The 21140-nt window shown below is 35.7% G+C and overlaps 1 protein-coding gene across 1 annotated transcript in view; it reads right to left on the reverse strand.

Annotated features, from left to right (window-relative positions):
- MALRD1 (MAM and LDL receptor class A domain containing 1) overlaps positions 1 to 21140 on the reverse strand; it is a 237617-nt gene that overhangs the window by 209530 nt on the left and 6947 nt on the right. The window contains exons 3-8 of the mRNA XM_072925466.1: positions 19056 to 19150; positions 18816 to 18977; positions 14690 to 14783; positions 10906 to 11049; positions 7915 to 8072; positions 883 to 975 (exon numbers count right to left, since the gene is read on the reverse strand). Of these exons, the coding sequence (XP_072781567.1) occupies positions 883 to 975; positions 7915 to 8072; positions 10906 to 11049; positions 14690 to 14783; positions 18816 to 18977; positions 19056 to 19150 (746 nt within the window). The remainder of the gene's footprint in view (positions 1 to 882; positions 976 to 7914; positions 8073 to 10905; positions 11050 to 14689; positions 14784 to 18815; positions 18978 to 19055; positions 19151 to 21140) is intronic.

Raw genomic sequence — 21140 nt, forward strand, 5'->3', positions numbered from 1 at the left:
AGGTAATGTTTCCTCTCTTAAGTGCAACGGATCCTTGCAGTCTTTGTACAAGAATACAAAGTTTTGGCTCACTACTTATATACATATAACCTAAGCAGATGTTTAATTATTTTTAGATACTACAGATAACTTAGTTACACATCTGTTTGTTTATTCAAAATTGTCCTTGTGGGAAAAGGAGAGACAGGCAACAACACAACCTTAGAACCTACTAGCTTACTGAAATGCATTCATTCTAACATTTGTCAAAACATCAATTCCTGCAGTGGGCTTAGTTTTTGTCCTTTCATAGAGATTATGTTTTCAGTTGATTGCTAAAACAGTGAAATATGATGGCTATTTACAGAACTACCACCAAAAAGAAAAAAAAAAAAAAAAAACCACAAAAACAAAACCAAAAATAAACTGTAAATGGAAAGTCACTTAAAATGGAAATGTGTAAATTAATACAAAAATTAAGTAGCTGCAATTTAGTATTTATCTCGGTGTCAAATTTCAAAGAGAAGGTATCTTCCCAATTAGTGGTTTACATAATTCCACTGAAGTTCCATAAAAATTATTTACATCATCTCACTTAATAGTATATGTACATTTAAAGGAGTTGGTAATTCCCGAGTTGGACTCAGATGGCTAATTAGAATTGGATGAGATTTGTATTCATTTTCTTGCATATTATTCAAGTGCAGCAGCATCTGTATGTCATGTTTGTGTAGATGTTTTCTTGAGCTACAGACAGAAATTCGCTCATACTGAAACAATAGCAAGATATGAAAAAATAGCAAGACATTCAATATACACACAATTTTAACTAATTTTTAGGCTTCCTAAAACAACAAAGTAAAGGATCTTCAAAAATTGAGCACATGCCTTTTTCATTCATACCTTTATATTTTCTAGCCCTATTGGTAGCTGTATATTCATTTTGACCCATTCCTTCTTAGTCATGATGTTGGTTTCCCACAAGACATGCTCCTCCTGTAAAATGTAGAAAACAATGTTATAAAGATCATTTTTGTTTGTCCAGGAGTTGAGGCCATTTTTTATCCATCTTTTCATCTCCCAGACAAACAACCACTATATACAAAATTGCTCTATGTGAAAAAATACAGCTTCTCATATTCATTTGCAATCTTTGCATTGAGGTCCATTGAAGAGAGGGAAAACAACACATTTACTGTGACTAAACAGACTAATAATTTATTTATCAGGCGTTGAATTGGCAGAATTAATGTCAATTAATATGTAAATTAAGCCATGTTATTACTGAATTTAACAATATGTTTCCATGGTGTTCTCCACATAAGCTTCCTTTTCATAAATAACTGCTTATATTATTGTTGTGTATTTAATTAGATTCAGTTGTCTTAGAACTGAAGTTTGGGTCTGCCAGAATTACCCAATCAATTGTGCTAAAAACTTTTTTTTTTTTTTAATCTGTAAAGCAAGCACACAGAGTACAATCTAACAACTTTTACTCATGACCTGAATTACCTTAATCCTCCCATTTTAATTCCACCTCCTAATGGTAACAGGAAGAAGGTATGGTAAGGCTGCCTTTATGCAAGCACTGCAAGCCCTTTTGGTTCAATAATCTGACAAAAGTATCTCATGCTCACTCTGCTTCTGGTCATGATCCCACTTGGAACATACTGAGGCATAAAGGCGGCAGAAATTTGAACTTTATATACCCACACAAAATCTTTTCAAGAAGCAGTTGCAAAATAGAGCAAAACTTAAAAGACAAGAAAAACCCGTAGGAAAAGTTAATATAAGCTATACATACAGACAGACTTATCATTAAAAATATCAATATTGAGACTACTTTTAGGAAGCTGCAAAGTATTCATCATACCATTTCCACAGTCTATTACAGAATTAGTGGCAGTTCAGAAAAAGATGCAAAGCAGGATAAGAGAAATGGAGAGTCTCTTGTATGATGAGAAATTGAAAGTATAAAAACAATATCTTACAGGAGATTAATAAAAGGGGTTATGATAGGCATGTGAAATGTTATCAATAATATAGACATGGACAGTTATCTTTTTGCTGTTTTATAATATAAAAGAGAGGAGAAAAGTGTTGTCTACTGCTTGATAGGCTGTGAGCCAGCAGAAGAACATTGAAATTATTTGTGCTGTGCAGACAATTACTTCTCTTTTCCTACCAAGGCCATTCTGATATATTATAAAGCTGGAAGAATAAATCCCCATTGAACATGTGTTCAAAGATCACAAAAAAAAAAAAAATTGATAACTTCAAAATAGGGCCGAGGCAACATACTAATTTCAAACACCCAGTGACAGAGAAGATCAAATTGGATAAAGCACATGGCATACTTGATTTCAGAAACAAAAGTCAGCTGTGAGTTTCTACATTAGTATAGGATGTATTTGTTCACTTCTTTACATGACATATTCAGCAAAAGTCTTTCAATATTGAGAACACTTCCTTCTGTGTAAAACTTGCTTCATTTTACTAAATAATTCAGCTTCTAAAGGAAATCTATCAGCCTACATTAGGCACACATGAGACACAGAAAAGGATGATGTACTAGGAACCATACTGCATGGTAAGTTAAAACCATAGGCTGCAGTTAAATCTCTGGTCTTATTTAACATGCTCCCCACCACCTGCATGTAAAAACCCTTTAAACACATTTGTATATCTTTTGGGGAGCACTGCATTTGCTGTGTATTTGACTGGATGTACCTCAATGCTATAATTTTGTTCACATTCAGATAACAGCTTAGAAACCCATCCCCATGACCATTTTTCTCCCAAACTAATTTTACTACAAATAGCTTATAGCAGTAAACCTGAGTTTTCTGCACAGTAGCTAGACCTTCTGGGATTTTTATTTACACTGAAAGCTGTAAGTCACCTCGGATGAAACAATATTTTAAGCGGATTTTACCCCGTGATTTTATACAGCTCTAATACGTCAACAATAATTTCTCTTCCTCATAATACTTGTAGTATTCACCCTACTTGTCATATTCTTCTACCTCCTTGCTCCAAATAGGTTAACCCCTCTAGCACATTCCTTGTGTCACTAGCTTTCTTCTAAAATATGGAAGGTGTTGTTTTTCCAATACTTTCCTTCAAGATTTATTTTGGTGACGCAGGGGAGCAGCTGCTCAAGACAACTTTATTCCCCTTACTAGGATATATTACTATCACTAAACAACCTTTTGTAAAGCTAAAATGGAAAAGAATTGTTCGTTTTCCCCAAAATGTTTGGGGTTTTTTTGTTTGTTTTTGTTTGTTTTTTTTTTCCTGAGATAATGCCGCTCAGATTTGAAGGATGGAAGAGAAATCACAACTTTTTATAAAGGTCTCCATCTATAAAATACTTTTTATCTTTTTTTTTTTTTTTTTTTTTTTTTTACATTTCTCTATCAATACTTGCACTGCTGTGCAACTGCACCCATTATTTGGTCCCTACTTCTCTTTTCAGAGTGTAATTTGCAACAAAGGCTTATTTGCTCGCCCACAATGATTAATCAACTTTATCTTCTGCAGAGGAGTGTACTTACATGACTTTTGCAAGTGTTGTTCAACATATAGAAAAAATTTAGTGCATGAGGATACAAATATACTTGCATGTATAAGCATTAGTTGAAATTATCTTTTATTGCTTAATTTCTGTATTTTTCAAAGCCATACAAGATGTAAAGATTAAGACAATAAAAGGAAGGATAAGCCCATTACTTAAGGGGAGTAACAAGAAATTAATAAACATCAAGTGATAGACTCAACATTATATTATTTGATTTCTCTTTTTGCCAAAAATGTTAAAATTTATCTGTCAGTTAACAGACAGTGAATTTTGTTAATTGAATGTACAAACTGGGGAATGAGATCCTGGAAAGCAGTGACATGGAAAGGGACCTGGGAGTCCTGGTCAATGACAATCTGAACCTGAGCCAGCAGTGCCCTGGCAGCCAGGAGGGTCCACCCTGTCCTGGGGGGCATCAGGCACAGCATGGCCAGCCAGACAAGGGAGGGATTGTCCTGCTCTGCTCTGCACTGGGGCAGCCTCACCTCCAGTGCTGGGGGCAGTTCTGGGTACTACAATATAAAAAAGAGATTAAACTGTCCGAGTGTCCAAAGGAGGGCCGTGAGGATGGTGAAGGGCATTGAGGGGAAGCCATGTGAGGAGCAGCTGAGGCCTCTTGGATTGTTCACCTTGGAGGAGACTAAGAGAAAACATCATTGGAGTCCACAACTTCCTCATGAGGGGAAGAGGAGGGTCAGGCCCTGATCTCTTCTTTGTGCTGATGAGTGACAGGACCTGAGGAAATGGCCTGAGGTTGTGTCAGGGGAGGCTTATGGTGGGTATTAGACAAAGTTTCTTCCCCCTGAGGGTGGCTGGGCACTGAAACAGCTCCCTAGGGATGTGGTCACAGCACCAAGCCTGACAGAGCTCAAGAAGCATCCAGACAATGCTCTCAGACACATGGTGTGACACCTGGGGTGTCTTGTGCAGGGCCAGGAGTTGGACTTCAATGAGCCAGTGTGTACCTTCCAACTCAGGACATTCTATAATTCTGTGAATATTTTATGTTAGTTGAATAATTAATATTGCTAAATGGGAATTCAAATATGGACCAGAATAGACAAATAATGTTAAAAATACATATAAGCCAGAAATACTAAAACTGGAATGGAATCACAAACTTTTACGTAAAGATTGCATACGGGAAATAATATTTTACTATCAACAGCAAGCTCTGAGAACCTTAGGAGAATGTGTTGTTAATTAGATAATAGGGAGAACAAAGGACACATATGGCAGCTAAGGGATAAGTACAGTATGCAATTATAGCCAAGATGCTGAACAACACTTAAGACACTGGAACAAATTGGTAGCAACCTTGTAAGCTGCTAGAGAAATAGAAACTGAGAAACCTATATTAGCTGCTTCTGATGAGGAGTAAATTGTGCTTAGCAGTATAGTATTTTTTTTTTCATCATAAACAGACTTGCAAATTATTTACTTTCCTGTATTAAGGTTTTTAACAATCTCACATAACACATGCTTTAAAAAATTGTGGAGATTTGCTGTAATGAAATTACTGTAACATGTGTGTGCAAATAGAAATGTGAGCTTATTTCAAAGAGAAGATGTCAAAAGTTTTCTATTAAACTAAAAGAAAACTATAATAAAGTTCTGCATAGGTCTGTTCCAGAACCTGATATAATTATAGTGCTGACTAACTGACTGGAGAGTGTGGAGGTGAGACGAAAAATAGATTTCAAAACAATATAGAAAATACTATATTGGGAGGAATTACAAGCATTGTCAAGAACAACATTCACATTTAAAATCATCTCGGTATACGGAAACCAGTTTCCAAACCAATAAGGCAAAGTTCAAAGACACATGAGTCACAATTAAGAAAGAAACATCACATACAGCAGTGTTTAATTAGGAGCAGTTTGGAAAACCAACAAGAAAAGAGGAAAAGCTGCAGATTATCATGGACTGCAAAGTAGATGTAAGTAAACAACACGTTATTATTATTTTCCTTGTCCTTCTTCATACCCAAGAGCAATTTAAATTCCTTGTCTTCCAATTGATACCACAATGTCTATATTAGAAAATATGTTCACTCATCTTTGCTCCCTCTGTTGAAAGAGTGAGGAAGGTCAGGGATAAATTTATAACATGTGTCACTTGCCTCTAAGAACAGTACTGAAACTGTAATTTGAGTATAATCCAGTCTCCAAGGGTGTTGGGCCTGTCAGTTCTGGGATTTCACAAGAGTTATTCAAAGAGAAGAGGTTTTGATCAATAAATACAGCAATAGGATGCGCAGGAAACTGCAAGGTACACACAGCTGAGAGGCTGTTTTGAATGACAGCTTTTAGGACAGCAGCTCTGTTGTCTTACAGTGTCACAACAAGCACTCAACTCTCACTTCTATTTCCTAGTATTGGCTAGTTTCAAAGATTCATTTGTCTTTCATAAACAACCTAATGATTCAGTAGCCAAATGTGAAAAAGTCAACTCTCCCTTCATTTCAATTTAAGAAGTCTTAACCATGAGTCTGTACATTATTTTATTTTTCCTGAAACTACCAGCAGAAACTTATGTTTCTGAAGATTTTTCTGGCAAATTTTGCAGTATGAGTAACTCACATGATCTTTAAATAAGTCTATGTGCAATAAATACATTTATGATTGAAGGGGAAATTAAAAAACTAAAACATAAAAGGGCTAAGAGAATCTGTGGAAACAGAGTGGACTGATGTAATAAATGCCAGAAAATGTTCTTCTAATGAGCATGTAAGGACCAGTTTATCAATTAATTCAATCTAGGCTCCCAGTTCTATGGGAACTTATATGTCAGTTTTCTTATGGTTTTGACTTACATAAGTTGCTCTGTTTTCAGGGAAAGAAAACTCATGAAGTGGATCCATTGATGCTACTTAGGTGAACTGCTGAAATCAATATTCCTGTTCTGTCTCAAGGTTGCTGCGAGAGTGACACCTGGGAATTTTTTGGCAAGTACTATGGCACAAAAATCCATGCATTCTGACCAGAACACTGATTTTGTTACAATTCCCTGACACAGTAAAGGTTCATAGAAAAACACAACTATTTGCTTTTATAAATGAAACATGAGCAAAAGCCTGGAGCTGTTTTCATTCATATTCAAAGACACAATCAGAAAGAAATTATTTCCATTACCTGTTCTTATTTTAAAACCTTTTGGTTGTGTTATACTTTGGGGTTTTTACCTAATCTTTGTGAATGAAGTGGATCTAATATTTAAATATGCATATTTTTGGGTAATAAGAATTCACCTCATATCCATCAAGATATGAGAGCCTTTAACTTCATGACAGCAGCTCTACTTATCTTGCTTTCATTAAGTAGCAGTGCATGCATCAATACTAACCTATTAAACCAGACTTCCAAAAGCGAACATCCTAATAGTAGAAAGTCTCACAAGATAGGGGAGGTAAGTGTCAGTGCTTGGCACCAGTTGACAGTGGATGGGAACTGACTGTCACCATCAATTCATCACCCTGCTGTAAAACTTTCACACCTTCTCTCTGGGACTTCTCATGGGCAGCTCCACTGACTCCTTTTCTCTTCCTTCCCGACGTCCAACTGACTCCTTCTTGACCCTTGCACAACCACCCAACCCTTACTCCTCACAGCACAGCCAACTGACTCCAACTCTCCTCCCAAGCAGCTAATCCACTCTTTTATAACACCCATCCTTATTGGACACAGCTGTGACCTGTTAAGGGCAAAGCTGTTCCTACTCTTTGGCAATTAGTTCAGCAGCCGCTCCTCAGGGGAGAGATGGCTTCAGCACTATCTCTGTTCTCTTACAATCCATTCTCCCTCAGGTAAGAAAGATGGAAAGAGTTTACAATGCTGAACTGACATTTGTGTTTCATTCTGGCAGGGCTCTTTTATCTACTAATAGGTAGAAGAATAGAAAAATTACTGCTCTAACACTTGGGCAAAGCAAAGCGGGTGTTTAATCAAGAACTTCCAACTATCCTGAGCAAACAACCTTTTTTTAATATGTCTCTGTAGACAAAAGCACCTATTTTCTTAATTCCATAACAGGAAGAAGGCTAGAAAAGCTGTTACTATAGATTTTCCCCCTGAAATCTGCAATTGATTTAATTCTGTAATAGCTGGGTTTGTCCTTGAAGCATTATTGCAGAAGCTTCACCCATCAAATCAGTTCACAGCTGAGATGGTGAACACCCAGGTTTTGCAAGTGCACAGACCATTGGAATTACTGGAAAACCAGTAACCAAGTTACTTTTTGCATAAGCTGACTCAGGGGACAGGCATGCAGCAGGAGGGGTATCCTGCATTTTGTCTGGTAACACCTGGGCTGCCATACCTTTACCTTTTGGAAATGAACACTTTTCTACTTACCTGATTCATAAGCAGTACTATCTTGAGAACACTACTATCTGCCATGGAGTAGTGAAACTGAAAATGGCAAGTCTTGCTGGAGCAATGACACATGGAGCTGTTTAGATGGGCCCTTTCATATAATGCCTTGTCATTAGTTTCTAACCATTCAAAATGGCCTGAAGAAAAAAGGAAAGGAAATAAAGGTCACTTCTTCATAAAACATTTTTTTTCCTCAGTCTTAAAAATAAGAACTACTCTCATGTAATTACAGTTTCATTCCAGCAAGAATGAAATCTGATCATCATGTTGATGATGTGACTTGGATGTCATGTATATCCTATTAAATAGATTAAAAAAAAAAAAACATATATATCTTCATTTTACTCACAGATAGCCCCAGCAACCACAAATTACATCAGTAATAGTATTTCAAAGTTTTTACTTTGCATGCTAAAACCTGCAAGAAGTCCCAGCTTAGCCTCCTTACATTTACAACCATTCAATATCCAATGACAAATATATGTGGAAACGGGGCTTTCTTCCCACTGTGGTTTTAAGGAAATATGCTTTTTACAGCAATGCTTAGAAAAAAAAAAAAAAGAAAAATTATCATCTGCATTATTGCTACAGGAAGCAGTCACATCACTATGTAATCAAGGTCTTCTCAGACAGAACTTCTGCAACAAAATGTTGGAAGCATATTGTCTTTTTACCTGAAGCAGAAAAGCAATTTGTGCTCTTCTTGACTTTCTGACCCTTATAAAAGCATTCCTACAAAGATCTAAAGGAGTTCTCCATCCCCTCAACAGTGTCTATTAGTTTTCAGAAATAAAAAGGCTAAATACTTTTTACTAAATATATCAGCTCTTTCCCCGCCTCCTCAGTCACTGAATACTTTGCTGCCTTCTGCAGCAACTATTGAAATAATAAGCAATGACTGATTAAAGGTCTTAAGTCTGCAGTTTCTGTGTTTATTTATCTAAATACAACTTATCTCAAAACAAGGAAAAAGTACTTTCTGAACAGTATTATAGGGGAATAGAAAACCTCTGGAAGAACTTTCGATGCTAGAGAAATTAATAGGAAAAATGATAGATAAATTGCCTAAAATACAAAACTAGAGAAGCAAAGCAATAAGGGAACAAATAAAAAAGGTCTTCCAAGGACAGAAAGTATTTTATTAAATTTAGGGACACAAGCAAGGGAAGATTATTCAAAGGCTGTAAGAAATCTTTTCTTTATATATATATATATATATATATATATATATATATATAATTGTTTAGACCTCTTTTTTATAATTTTATTTCTTACCTCTCTTCTATTTATAGAAGTAAAAGCTTTGATCAAACTCAGAATATAAAGCTTAGTCAAGCTCTATTTGCATTGCAAGTGAGCCCTCAAGCATCATATTTTTGCAGTTTTCATACCATGTCTTTAGTTTATAGAATATTTTTTTATATTCAGCCTCTTCATTTATGTCTCAACACATCTGCATGAACAGAAATACTGAATGTATTGAAAGGTCAGCAATCACAGTTCAGATTTTTCAATGCTTTTCAATGTTAATGATGAATTAAATTCTGTATGTTGTTTTGATGCTTGTTTTTTCACACATTTTCATTTTTCTTTATGACTGCACAGGGAATTTCTCTAAGCAGTTGGGGAAATTCAGCCTACTCAGCTGCCTGTGCATATCCATACAATGATGCCCAAGCAAGCACCTATGCAGGAAATATTTCCAAATATATTCTCTTTCCATAGAAAGTGCTTGTAATACATTCCTGTAAAAATCCTTACAGAATTTCAATATTTTTGTGTTCTCAATATTGCCTTAAAAGGGAAATCCATACCTTTTACTAGTCCTTAAGATGTCATGTTAAGATACAATTACTTTATGGGAGGTTTTTCAAATAAAATCAAATGATAAGTCTCTTGTTTGTTAGATACACCAGTGGAAATTGGAAGATGATATGACTCTGCACATTTAAGGGGAAAATAATCTGCTTTACACTATGCTCTTCATTATGCGTACCTGCAAAAATTACTTTTAACATAGTGTGTACACTCAGGCATTTGTCCTTGCTATTCAGCGATAATTTGACTTACAGATATTTGAAATTAATTCTAAAGTATCTTTTAAATTTTTTTTTTAATACAAACAATATCTAACATGCATTCAGATTCTATCTATGAGATGTGCTCCATTTCTGTGGGTTCAAAGTTCAAGCAGTAATCTCCATAATATAATTTCTTCAAAGCTGCATCACAAACTACTTTAATACAACTAGCAGCACTTGACCCCTCTGAAGGCAGTCTCAGTACACAAGGCAAACACTTAGCAGGCAAGATAATTCCATCTCACAATAGAACACTTAGAGATTTACATCATTAAGCTTCAAAAACCTTTCCCATAAACCCATAGAGACATACTACACAGTGACTTCAAAAACAAGTGATGCTCCTTACTTAAAATTGCATCTGGAGTAATTTTATTGATTTTAATGGTAGGGCACTGTTTTCTAGAATAATTGTTTATTTACATTTGCCCCAGTAAAAGTTATGAAATGAAGTTCCAGACTGTATGCTCAAGCAGAGTACAAAGTCAAACTGCCAAGTACCAAAATCAAAACAAAAGAGAAAAACACACATATGGGGGCATAGATGAATTTGATTTAATTTCACCAAATTCTTGCACAGATCTCATACAAAGAATAAACTGGAGAATAAATCAGCTATTAGTTTATATTACAATTCTAATGTTAAAATATTTAATGAATACCTGAAAATAAATCATTAATTCTTACACTAAAATATTTTATGTCTTATCAGAAGGAGTGCTCATGATGTCCTTATTAAACAGCCAAAACAAAACCTAAGTTAAGTACAAAATACATACAAGTATTTTTTGTAGTTTTGTTCTGGTTTGGCATTGAGGCACCATCTTTCCATAAAAAGCACTATATTCTTCATGACAACTAGTAATTTTGAGTTAAATTAAATCCCCACCTTCAGTATCCTTGCTGGAATCCTCCAGGAAGGAACAGGAGGCAATCTTGTGCCCAGTTTGCAGCCGTGCCCCCTGAGCAGGCTCAGCTGGCTGGTCTGAGTGCCACTCACACACACCAAGCTCAAAAATGGAAATCTGTGGTACTAAAAGACAAGAAAAACCAATCATTTCTTAAAAAGTCATTCTTTATGAGACTATTTCCTGTTAGAAAACTATGCTTATTAAACTCCTTGGCAACATTTCTTCTTCTTCAAAAGGTTACTTCAAAAGCCCTGTGCATCCCTTATTGCTGCCCTGTATTTCAGCCTGCCATCTTTAAATATTCTAAGAAATCATTCCCTCCAGACAGAGGCTTCTTTCAAAGCAATGGAGTGCTATTTATGTTAGCCAGTCATCACAACCTTCATTAATTCAATTCCACTGAGAGAGTTGCCAGGTAACATAAAAACTGACATGTTTTAAATACCTATTTACTTTTCTAGGTGATAGCTACAGAAAAATCACTTTTAACTGAGGTTGAACTCAGCAGCATCTCCACAATGCTTATAATATAATACCACTTTCTAGAGACAGAAAGGTTCTGAATGCATCACCACATGTTTTCGAGAGCTTTTTAAGGGCACAGCATGCTTGACTAATCTAGCTGCCTTCAGCAATGGCCAAGATTTTAAGCAGGATTGCACTATGACAATGACGTTCCACTTCTTAATGTTATTGCAGGGGAAAGGTAATCTCCTGCTTAAGACACATTATTAAATAGCAGTCAGGATATCTCGGAGGAAACACAGAGATTTTTAGCTATAAGGAGAAAACAGTTTCAGGTTAGTTTACCTAGATGTTACTGTCTCCTTCATCTGAAAGACAGAGTATTATTCACATTACTGACACCTCAGTGAAATGGGCTGTCCAGGCAGTGCTGCAAACCTTTCATTTATTCCCTGTTCCAGGGCTGAATAAGAGTGCACTGTTTTCAAACCATGTGTATTATCCAAGAAAGTGCTTGTCAAAAACTTGTTTCCTATGAAAAATGCAAAATTCTACAAGGGTCTGGAAAAGGATGGATTTTGTCAAATTTCAGCATGCAAAAAAAATTTGAAAATTCATTCAAAAGGAATCAAGATCATGTTTTAACACTTTTGAAGTATTGATACAAAACATTTTGAGTCATTCTGTGGAGTTTTTTCTTTAATTTAGTTTTATATATTTTTAAGGTTGTTTTGTTTTATCAAAATACCCATTTTCTAGCTCTTAATGCCACAGCACATCAGACAAAATTAGTATTTTGGATTTTCTGACTCCCATCCCTGTAGCAGCTCATCTCAAATACCTGCTTTCTGTAATATTAAAGGCTGCGTCTTTGCAGAATTAGAATTAACAAAGGAATTAACTTAAAGATTTTGTCAGTTGAAGTATTCATATTGGATTTTTGTCAAAATTTATACATTACAAGTAGTACATAAATAATAACTTCAGTTTCCCTGGAAAAAAACCCATAACTCTGCAGTGAGCTTTGTCACTTTTGCATTACAAGTGACTTAAGGAGGACAAAAACCTCATTCTACTTTATAGCACTCCATTTTCATGCCTTGGGGCTCTTTTCTTTCATCTCCATATAGAGATCAGAAGAACAGTCTTAATGGGGTTCTTCACATATATAATTTTTTGGAAGTTGTGAGAGAATTCTGCAAAGCAGCCACTTGGATAAGAATATTAAGCCTTTGAACATAAGGTCTACTAAAGGTATAATTAAAGGAAATTTTACATTTTGTGTGTTTCAGAAAATAACTTCATATTTTCTATCTTACAAAGTTGTTTGTTTTTTTTTTTTCCTGCAGCCTATACTCAAATATATGATAAAGAGCTGTGGGTGTTTTGAGCGATAACAAATTATTGGGCAGCTGTTGGGGAAACTACAAACTGTAGAGTATCTTAAATTGCTATACTGAAGATAGGGTTTTACTTGCACTTTTTTTTTAAAGCATGAAGTTTTGTCTTTCAGCAGAACTGGACAAGAGACTGAAGTGGGACAGTTTGGGAGACAGGGAGGGATGAAAGGGAAGAAAGAACCGAAAGCATAATGAAATTACTTTTATATTTAACCATCACAGTTTGCATCAAGAAACTCCTGAAAGCACAAAAATTTAAGATATTTTACTCACAACCCTAAAATCATAGCCATGCTAATGAATAGAAATGCCCAGGCCATCTCTTTTGTGAATTTGTACCGGGATAAAAAATCACGAAGAGTACATTAAAAATGCAAGTTTTAACTAGGGATTTAATGAAATTCAAGTGGTTTTCATTAAACGCCTACTTATCCAGACATTCCATAAGGACTAGAGAAAAAAATATTTCAAATTCAACCAACCGTTAGACTGACCTTTTGTTTTAATAATTGGAAAATGTTCAGTAGTAACACTTCTCTTTCAGGGAGAAAATTAAGATTCTTTGACCCTGTTTTTTAGCTGCTGTGAGCCATTTAGATGTCACCTAATGAAGCTGACTTTTCCTAATGAGGAAACACAGGATAAGAACTGGCTCTTATTAGACTATACCTGAGGCACTTAACAGTGCAGCAGCTCAATCTGTAAGCCACAGCATGGAGTTCAACAGCTGCCATGAAAGGTAAATTTAACACCTGGATTTATAAGATATGGTGAAAACATACATCAGTTTCTTTTTTTTTTTTTTTTCCTCTTCCATCTCTTTGAGACAGTGTTTCATCTTTTAGCTGAGTTCTTTTGGTTTGATTTGTTTTTGCTTTAGAAGAACCTTGTTAAAAAACTCAGTGTATTTTTACAAACAGATCTCCCACAGCAACTGGTTAAAGCAGTACCTAGGTTTCTAGAATTATAGAAATCTAAATATATATGCCTGCTGGCATCATTAAATTAGGATTTGTTACTTGCTCTTAATGTGATCTGCTTGAAACTGCTTAGCACTCTAACATATTGATACCCATGTGCATCTCTTTTCAATAGTTTTTTCCTACAGGGAAATCTAGAGAGCATTATTTAGGAGTATGGTAAATGCAAAACCAACCATGTAACCTAGCTTGGTCTTTGTCACTGTTTTTAATATCTCAAGTTAAGTTTAAAGTTTAAACCCTCTGTGCCCATGCCAAGAATAAAATAAAGAAAAACAATGGAGGTGCTTTGAATCAGAACTGCACTCACCTGAGGATGTGACAGAGGTGCCAGAGGGGAATACTCTGGTGTAATACAGAGCAGCAAGCAACTTAATTTATGCTAGGATGGGTAGCACTCCTTTTCCATGAAAATACATTGGGTTGGAAAGGGAAATAGGAAATGTTTTGCTGAAGAATTCTGACATGCAGCGATGGTCTGACTGCAGAGATGACCAGCCTGACATTACAGCTCTTGGATGCAGCAGAGCAGAACAGCATAACCCCACTGCAGAGCTGAGGATCAGGACCTTCTTGCATTTAGAAATACACGAGTGCCTTGGGAATCTTCATAGTCAGCTCCAAAGCTGTGCCAGAGCTGGCTGAACACATCAATTCTTCAGCCAAAACCAGTAGATCTTTTTTATCCATGGAGCCCTACATTTATAATGTATCAGATTTCTTAAACTATTTATTGTCTTTCTTTGTAACTGTGTTTAGATGTGAAAAGACAGATGATTGTTTAGGGAAATGAAAATGAGCCAAATGAAAACATTTTAAGAGTTAAAAAAGCAAAACAATTCCATTGTATTTTCTCTTTTAATCCAGGGAAAAGACAATGTAAAATGACCTGTCTCCTGAAAAACAGGTATTCTTACCATGTGCTACAGAACATCCTTCACTAAAGGTAATATCATCAATGGCAACACTTTCACCTTGTCCCTGGGTCTCCACCATCCCCGAAAAAATAACCTAAAGAGATTAACAACAAATCAACAAGAAACAGAGTTTGTCAGTGTCACAGACAAAACAAAAAAAGCACACAATATATGCCAGTCAAGTTCATGGAGTATCTAATGGAAATATGAGAACTCTAATCACACATTTAACAATTTTGAAGGACTATCATCCTGGCTTTTTGACACAAATGTGGCTTTTTTTACCTGAGCACAGATAGGTAATCCAATCATCTAACTCAAGATTAAAGTAGAATTTAATGGAAGGATCTGAAAATCACAATAAAATGCCTTAAAATCTAAGCAAGGATCATGACAGTTAAAAAATAGAACACAAAGGATTTTATGTTTTATCAAGCCATTATTCCACCAGAGACTAGAAATATGAACATTTTCTGGTTGATTTTAGAATTTCTCAAAAGCATGGCGAAAAGTCAGAGCAAAAAAACCCATTATTCAGAAGCCTTTAATCACATTTTTAGGCAAAAAGCCTTGAGGAGTACTTGGTTGACAGTTATTCTGCTCTAATGTTACAACAGAGGGGTTTCTTTCCCCACCAGTCTTCTATACACAAGAAGTTACAAATATTTTACTTTTCCATCTTAAGGGCAGATTTCAATCCACATTTGTAAATGCCTAGACTATTACACATTTTCTGCAGTGGTGTACAGGGCAACTGACTGATCAATTGCAGTCCTGGGAAAACAGAACAAAAACATACTAATCAAAACAACTCAACAAATCAATCTTATTAATAACTTTCCTTAAAATATTCCCTAGCCACATCTTGGGATGAAACAGTTCCAGGATTTTCTAGGGTCTTGGAGGTACGATCTACTTAGAGGTACATTCTAGCTCCTATGAAGGAATTCAGAGTGTTACCAATAATTTTTCAAACACTAGCTTGAGAGTTCAGCAACAATATCATGCATAGTTTAACAGATTAATGCAGGAAATCTATAAATTACAAAGAACTGAGTTTTTCACTGTACAAGATGACACAACTTATTCAATGATATGACCATTATGGTATGAATTGGAAGTTTGTTTTTGGGTTTTTTTTTTGAGAGATGTAATATTTTGTCTTTTGTTTGTTTTACTGAACCTGCAGTTGGCTTGCACAAGAAAAATGGCAGCCATACCACATTCAAAAATATGTTTATATGAATGAAATGCAGAATTTTGGAAATGGAAATGTGCTCATTTGATCTGTTTCAGAAAACAGTATTTTGAGTTCTGGAATTCTGCTGCTGTTCAGTTAATGGTTACTTTCATGATATCACAACAAGGACAAATAGCATATTCCTACTTTTTGTTTCTATCATGGCATGGTTTCAGATAAGTTCCTAAAACAATACAGTGCACTGTTTTAAAATTAGAAACACCAGAAATATTATTTAATATCAATGGTTTGACAAATATTTTACCTTTGCACAGTAATGTTTCATTCTGAACTCAAGATCTAGTTGTTAATAACTTCATTTAAAATACATATCTACCTATAGCTTGCATCTGGGATTTCATAGTCAGATTTTTTTATATAGTGAGAAAAAGTGATTTAGACAATGCTAAAGAGGGAGTAGCTCACTTTGCTGGAGCAAAATCAGAGGCCGCTTCAAGTTCATATTCCATCAGAGCACACAAAGTCTGTATGAACCTGTGCTTCCTCAAAACTCTTGAACAGTTGCTCAACTTCCCCTCTTCCAGAAGATAATATTAATAGATGCCTCCTGCTGCTCTTGTGTCTAGAAAAGATTATCCAGGCTTTATCTGGTGCAGATACCCAGCTGAACTTCCCTAAGTTCAGTCCAATAACAACCAAAGTGACTCACACACAGGTTTTCTCCAGAAAGGAACAATTCAGTTTTCCTTCTCACACAAAGTCTAGAGCTCTTTAAGCTCACAAGTCAGTAACAAAAAAAGTCTTTATGGCACTATTTGCTCATAACTGCAATGATATTTATCTGTGCAATATCTGTGAGCACCAGATCAAATTGAACATTGCAGCTCCATTAGTGGTATGGAAGGTGCAGTGGGGCTGCAGGTGGAATCAAACATGAGCTGGGCTGACTCCACAACACAGCCACAGGAGCAGATTGCAGTGCAGCAGCAAAGCACAAGGTAAAACAGGAATTGAGCACAAACCCACAAATGAACCCCAAGCCTAGAACCCTTTGCATTAATGAAATCTGGGAGACAGATATTTGTTCTCAGTAAACCAGAGGAAAAGTAGCTTGGAGAGAATACCATGATACAATTCTCCAAAACTCGGCCAAAACATACATACTAAGCTTTCTGCCTGTTGCCAGTAGTTAAACCACTGGCAATCTCCGCATTTCAGAACACTAAAAAATGAAGATTTTTAAATGCCAAACTAAATTCTATATCCCATAGATATAATCCAGACTCTTAGTAGGAAGAGAGATAAGTGTTAAACACTCAAAATCAAAATGAGCTAAGAAAATAAGCAGTGGAGGATTAATGGTAGCTTTTAACTAAAATCTCACTTCAAATGTGTTTTTAAAATTGACAGAAATGTTAAACCACCCTATTTCAAAGTGATTTGTACATCCAAAGAAAAATTATTTGTCTCCCATAATTTTTTTTTATCATAGAAACACTAATAATCAAAACTTGATCTTGAAAAATGTCACAGGTATCCCTGTAGGCTTGTCATATAAAAGAACAAGTGCAAAAGGGTAAGTGAATTGTATTCATTTGTATGACATTGATATCTTGCAAGTTGTCACTGGAGCAAAATGTGCAAACAGAAGAAAATTTGCTTGGCTTCAGACTCTAGGTTTTGTGAGGTGCTGAGCTGTGTTTCTTAAGTCAATTGTAATGATTACTGCAGTAAGTTTGATACCAGACTCTTTAAAGCTGGACTCTGCCCATCAGTTCACTTGATAGAGGCCAAAGGATAACCAGGTTTGCAAGCAATAATCTAATTGGGATTGGACCTAGCAATTCAGAGGAAGTAGATGTCATATTATGTTAACCATTCCCAGACTGAGTCAACTTGCCAAGTAATATGAATGATGAAAAAATAAATCTAGAATGACACCAGAAGTAAGCCCTTCCAATACAACCTCAGATTGCTATACATACACCCTTATCAAGTAGAGGTGAGTTATTGACCAATAAAAAAGTTGATACTTGTGTTGAGTTGGGTACAGGTATTTCGCAATATACATTCTCAGAAGAGTTGAGTAGGCCAGTATTACTTCAAAAACCAAGATCCTGTTGGATGCTTTAGCACAATATGGAAGCCAAGTAATATTGTTACTCATTTGATTTATGGAAACGAGGTTGTGCTGCCATGCCTTCAGGTTTGCACACTAAGCAACTTCACAGGAACTGCAGTAGCAGGAAAGGCCTCTCATTTTCTTCTCTGCTCCCAACTTTCTCTCCAGTACTATGCATAGCAGTGAGTGTACATCACCCACAATATTATAGCCCTAAGTTACATTTACTGTGCTAATGCTTTTTATAAATGCACATGCAAAAACATTTAAATAATATATGATATTTGCATTGCTTTTCAGTAGCTTTGAGCAAAATTAAACCATTTGCATGTGTTCTGTGTCAGGCTCAAAGCTACAAGTAATAGTTAAGTACAGTGTTTGTCACCTGCAGTACCCCTATAAAACAGTATCTCATAATACAAAATGCAGTTTCCTATATAAATAAAACCTTGAGTTTATCAGTCCAATTAGACTGAGGCTAAGAGAAGAATGTATTAAAAGTTAAGTCACAAGTATATCACCTTTATGAGATGGTAGATAATTTATGGATCAATGAGACAGTTTTATTTAAGACACATGCACGGTATATGCAAAGTTTAGTGTCAGTTTTAACACCATTAAGAGTTAAGAACAAACTGTATTTGTTAATGCAAACTATGATCTTCAAAATGGCTTTTTTCTCATTTACCTCATGATAATGTCTTCTTTTCAATTACAAAATATTTAATGCTGACCTGTTAAAAAGACCCACAATTTATAAACCATTTAAGAAGCATCCTTTACAGTAACCTCAATTTACTAACCTCAAACTTTTCGGTGCTATTGATTGTAATGGTATTTATGTTCCACTGATTTCGTAGTTCTCCTGAAACTTGCCAAATGTTTGTAACAGTATCTTCAGAGAGCTTTTGAAGCCCCACCATTAATGTTTTGCTCATTTGACTGACCCAATAATGGAATCTAATCTGGGAAAAAGAAGAAGGTTGATTATTTCAGGGAAACAATGGTAAACAGTGTAATACAAAGAATGTGCATCAAAATACCTGGCAAAGGTGTTCTTCATCAGTTGGAAGGAAAACGCTTGTCCTTAAAACTGCAGAAGAGGATTGCATTTCAGAGGACAATGAGAGGAAATAAGCTATTAAAAGGAACAAAAATAGAAAACTTAGAAGCCTGGGAAAAAAAACCAATAAAACAAGGAGAGCAATATGCACAGGTATAAATTAATAACTAAAAAGCCAACTGGGATTGTTTCCCCAGAAAAGACTAATAGCACTTGTAGCTATTGTGATCCAAGCTTTTTTCCATGTTCAATATTGTCATGGCATTGCTCCACGTTCCAGCTAAAATTTTAAGCAGGATTCCAAAACATTTCATGTGGTGATATCTTGAATACTCAACATTTTGGGACAAAGTGAGACTAAATCAAAAAGCTGATTCAAAGACTTTAAGCTCCAGTGATTGAGTACGTAACTTATTTCATGCCCAAACATCCAACTGCTGTAAACAATACACATTTGTCATGATAGTTCAGGTCTTTGAGGAGGTGGTGGAACATGAGAGAGAAGACTTTGGTGTTTTTATAGGCTGAAAACTGGTGGTGTCTGGGCTCGGTCTGCTCAGAAAATTGCCTTGAAAGACGTGGTATCTTTGTATATTCCCAATATAAAAAGTTGTCTTTGTAACTTCAAAGCTACCATTAAAGATACCATTATTTTTCATTTACAAAACAAGTCCTTGCTTCCCTTGAAAGTGTAACAGCTCAAGAGGAGTCAGTGAACTATGGTTGTTGCCATGCCCTTTGACTGATCATGTCTCTTCCTGATAACATTGTTTCAGATCTTATAACAGATGGAAGGCAACCACCCTATTTTAGGATATCAAACACGGCAAGTCAAAATTTAGGTCTTCCTGAACATAAAGATTTTAGAGATATTTGGTGCTAAGGATACAAGACAAAAAATAAAGAATAGAAAAATACTCAATCTGTTTTTAATTCTTTTTCTTCCTTTCTCTTCCTCTTCCCAAACTCCAAACAATGTCAAGTAACTTGCTGTCCTCTGACATTAACATGCTAATGAAAGGAGTAAGATAAAGGAGAAAAAAGGCCAAGCAGGACTAGAGGAAAAAAATTCCTAAAACTAAAGATTAATGCATTCACCAAATATCAGAGGATAGATCAAAACATCTAACTACTTAATTTATTTAACTACCCACCTTGACCTCTCATCCTTGTGTGGAACTGGAAAGCCCCTGATGAAGCACCACCAGCCCGCTCAGGGCAGGAGCCAGCTGAGCAGTCCCCCACAGAGGAGCATTTTGCAGCCTGCTACCAGGGCAATGGCCATGTGCCCCCAGGTTTTATACCTTTCCTGACTGCTCAGGCAGCACTTTCAGAGCCTGCCAGCTGCAAGGGTATTGCTCCTATCCACAACAGATGGCTTGGTGTCTCTGCAGAGCCCTGTCCCTGACTCCAATCTGTTCTGTTGGATGTTAGCTTCCATGAAATTTTGAAATTTTTTCTTTTAGTTCTCTAAAGATGAATATGTCTAAGAGTAAAAAATTTGTTTTTCATCTGCCACAGGAATTTTAAGTTTTACACAGATAGGGAAGAAATACTAATTTTAAGAAATTCTTTGAATAGTCATTTCAGATTACACCTCTGCATAGAGAATAGTGTCATCTATAGTGTCTTTTTCTGTGGGATCTTTTAAAGTGGTTGTCATCGTTTTGTTCAATTACTTTTTCAGTGAAAAAAAAAAAAAAAGATCATGAGAGACAGACCTAAGGAAATATTTTGGGTTCTGGTAAATGATTACATAAATCTTCAAATCTTCAAAGGAGTTAAATTTACCAAGGAATTTTTCTTTTCTGCTAATGTGTGTGTTTTATCCTGATGGCAGGAAGTCTTCCTTTTAACACTACCATAGAGCATACTCTCTTCAGTTGTTATGATAGAGAATCATTTCTGGGTTTTAAACAGGAACCAACATAAAATGGATTACATAGTCTACTGAGTCACCAGCAGTGGGAAAACTCAACTCGCTTTATCTTCTTATCCATAAGAAGATAAATATTTCCTAGGCAATTAGAAGCACCATTTAGAAAATGAAAGTGCAGTTTAGACA

Source organism: Taeniopygia guttata, chromosome 2, assembly GCF_048771995.1.
Source record: "Taeniopygia guttata chromosome 2, bTaeGut7.mat, whole genome shotgun sequence".
Classification (NCBI taxonomy): Eukaryota; Metazoa; Chordata; class Aves; order Passeriformes; family Estrildidae; genus Taeniopygia; species Taeniopygia guttata.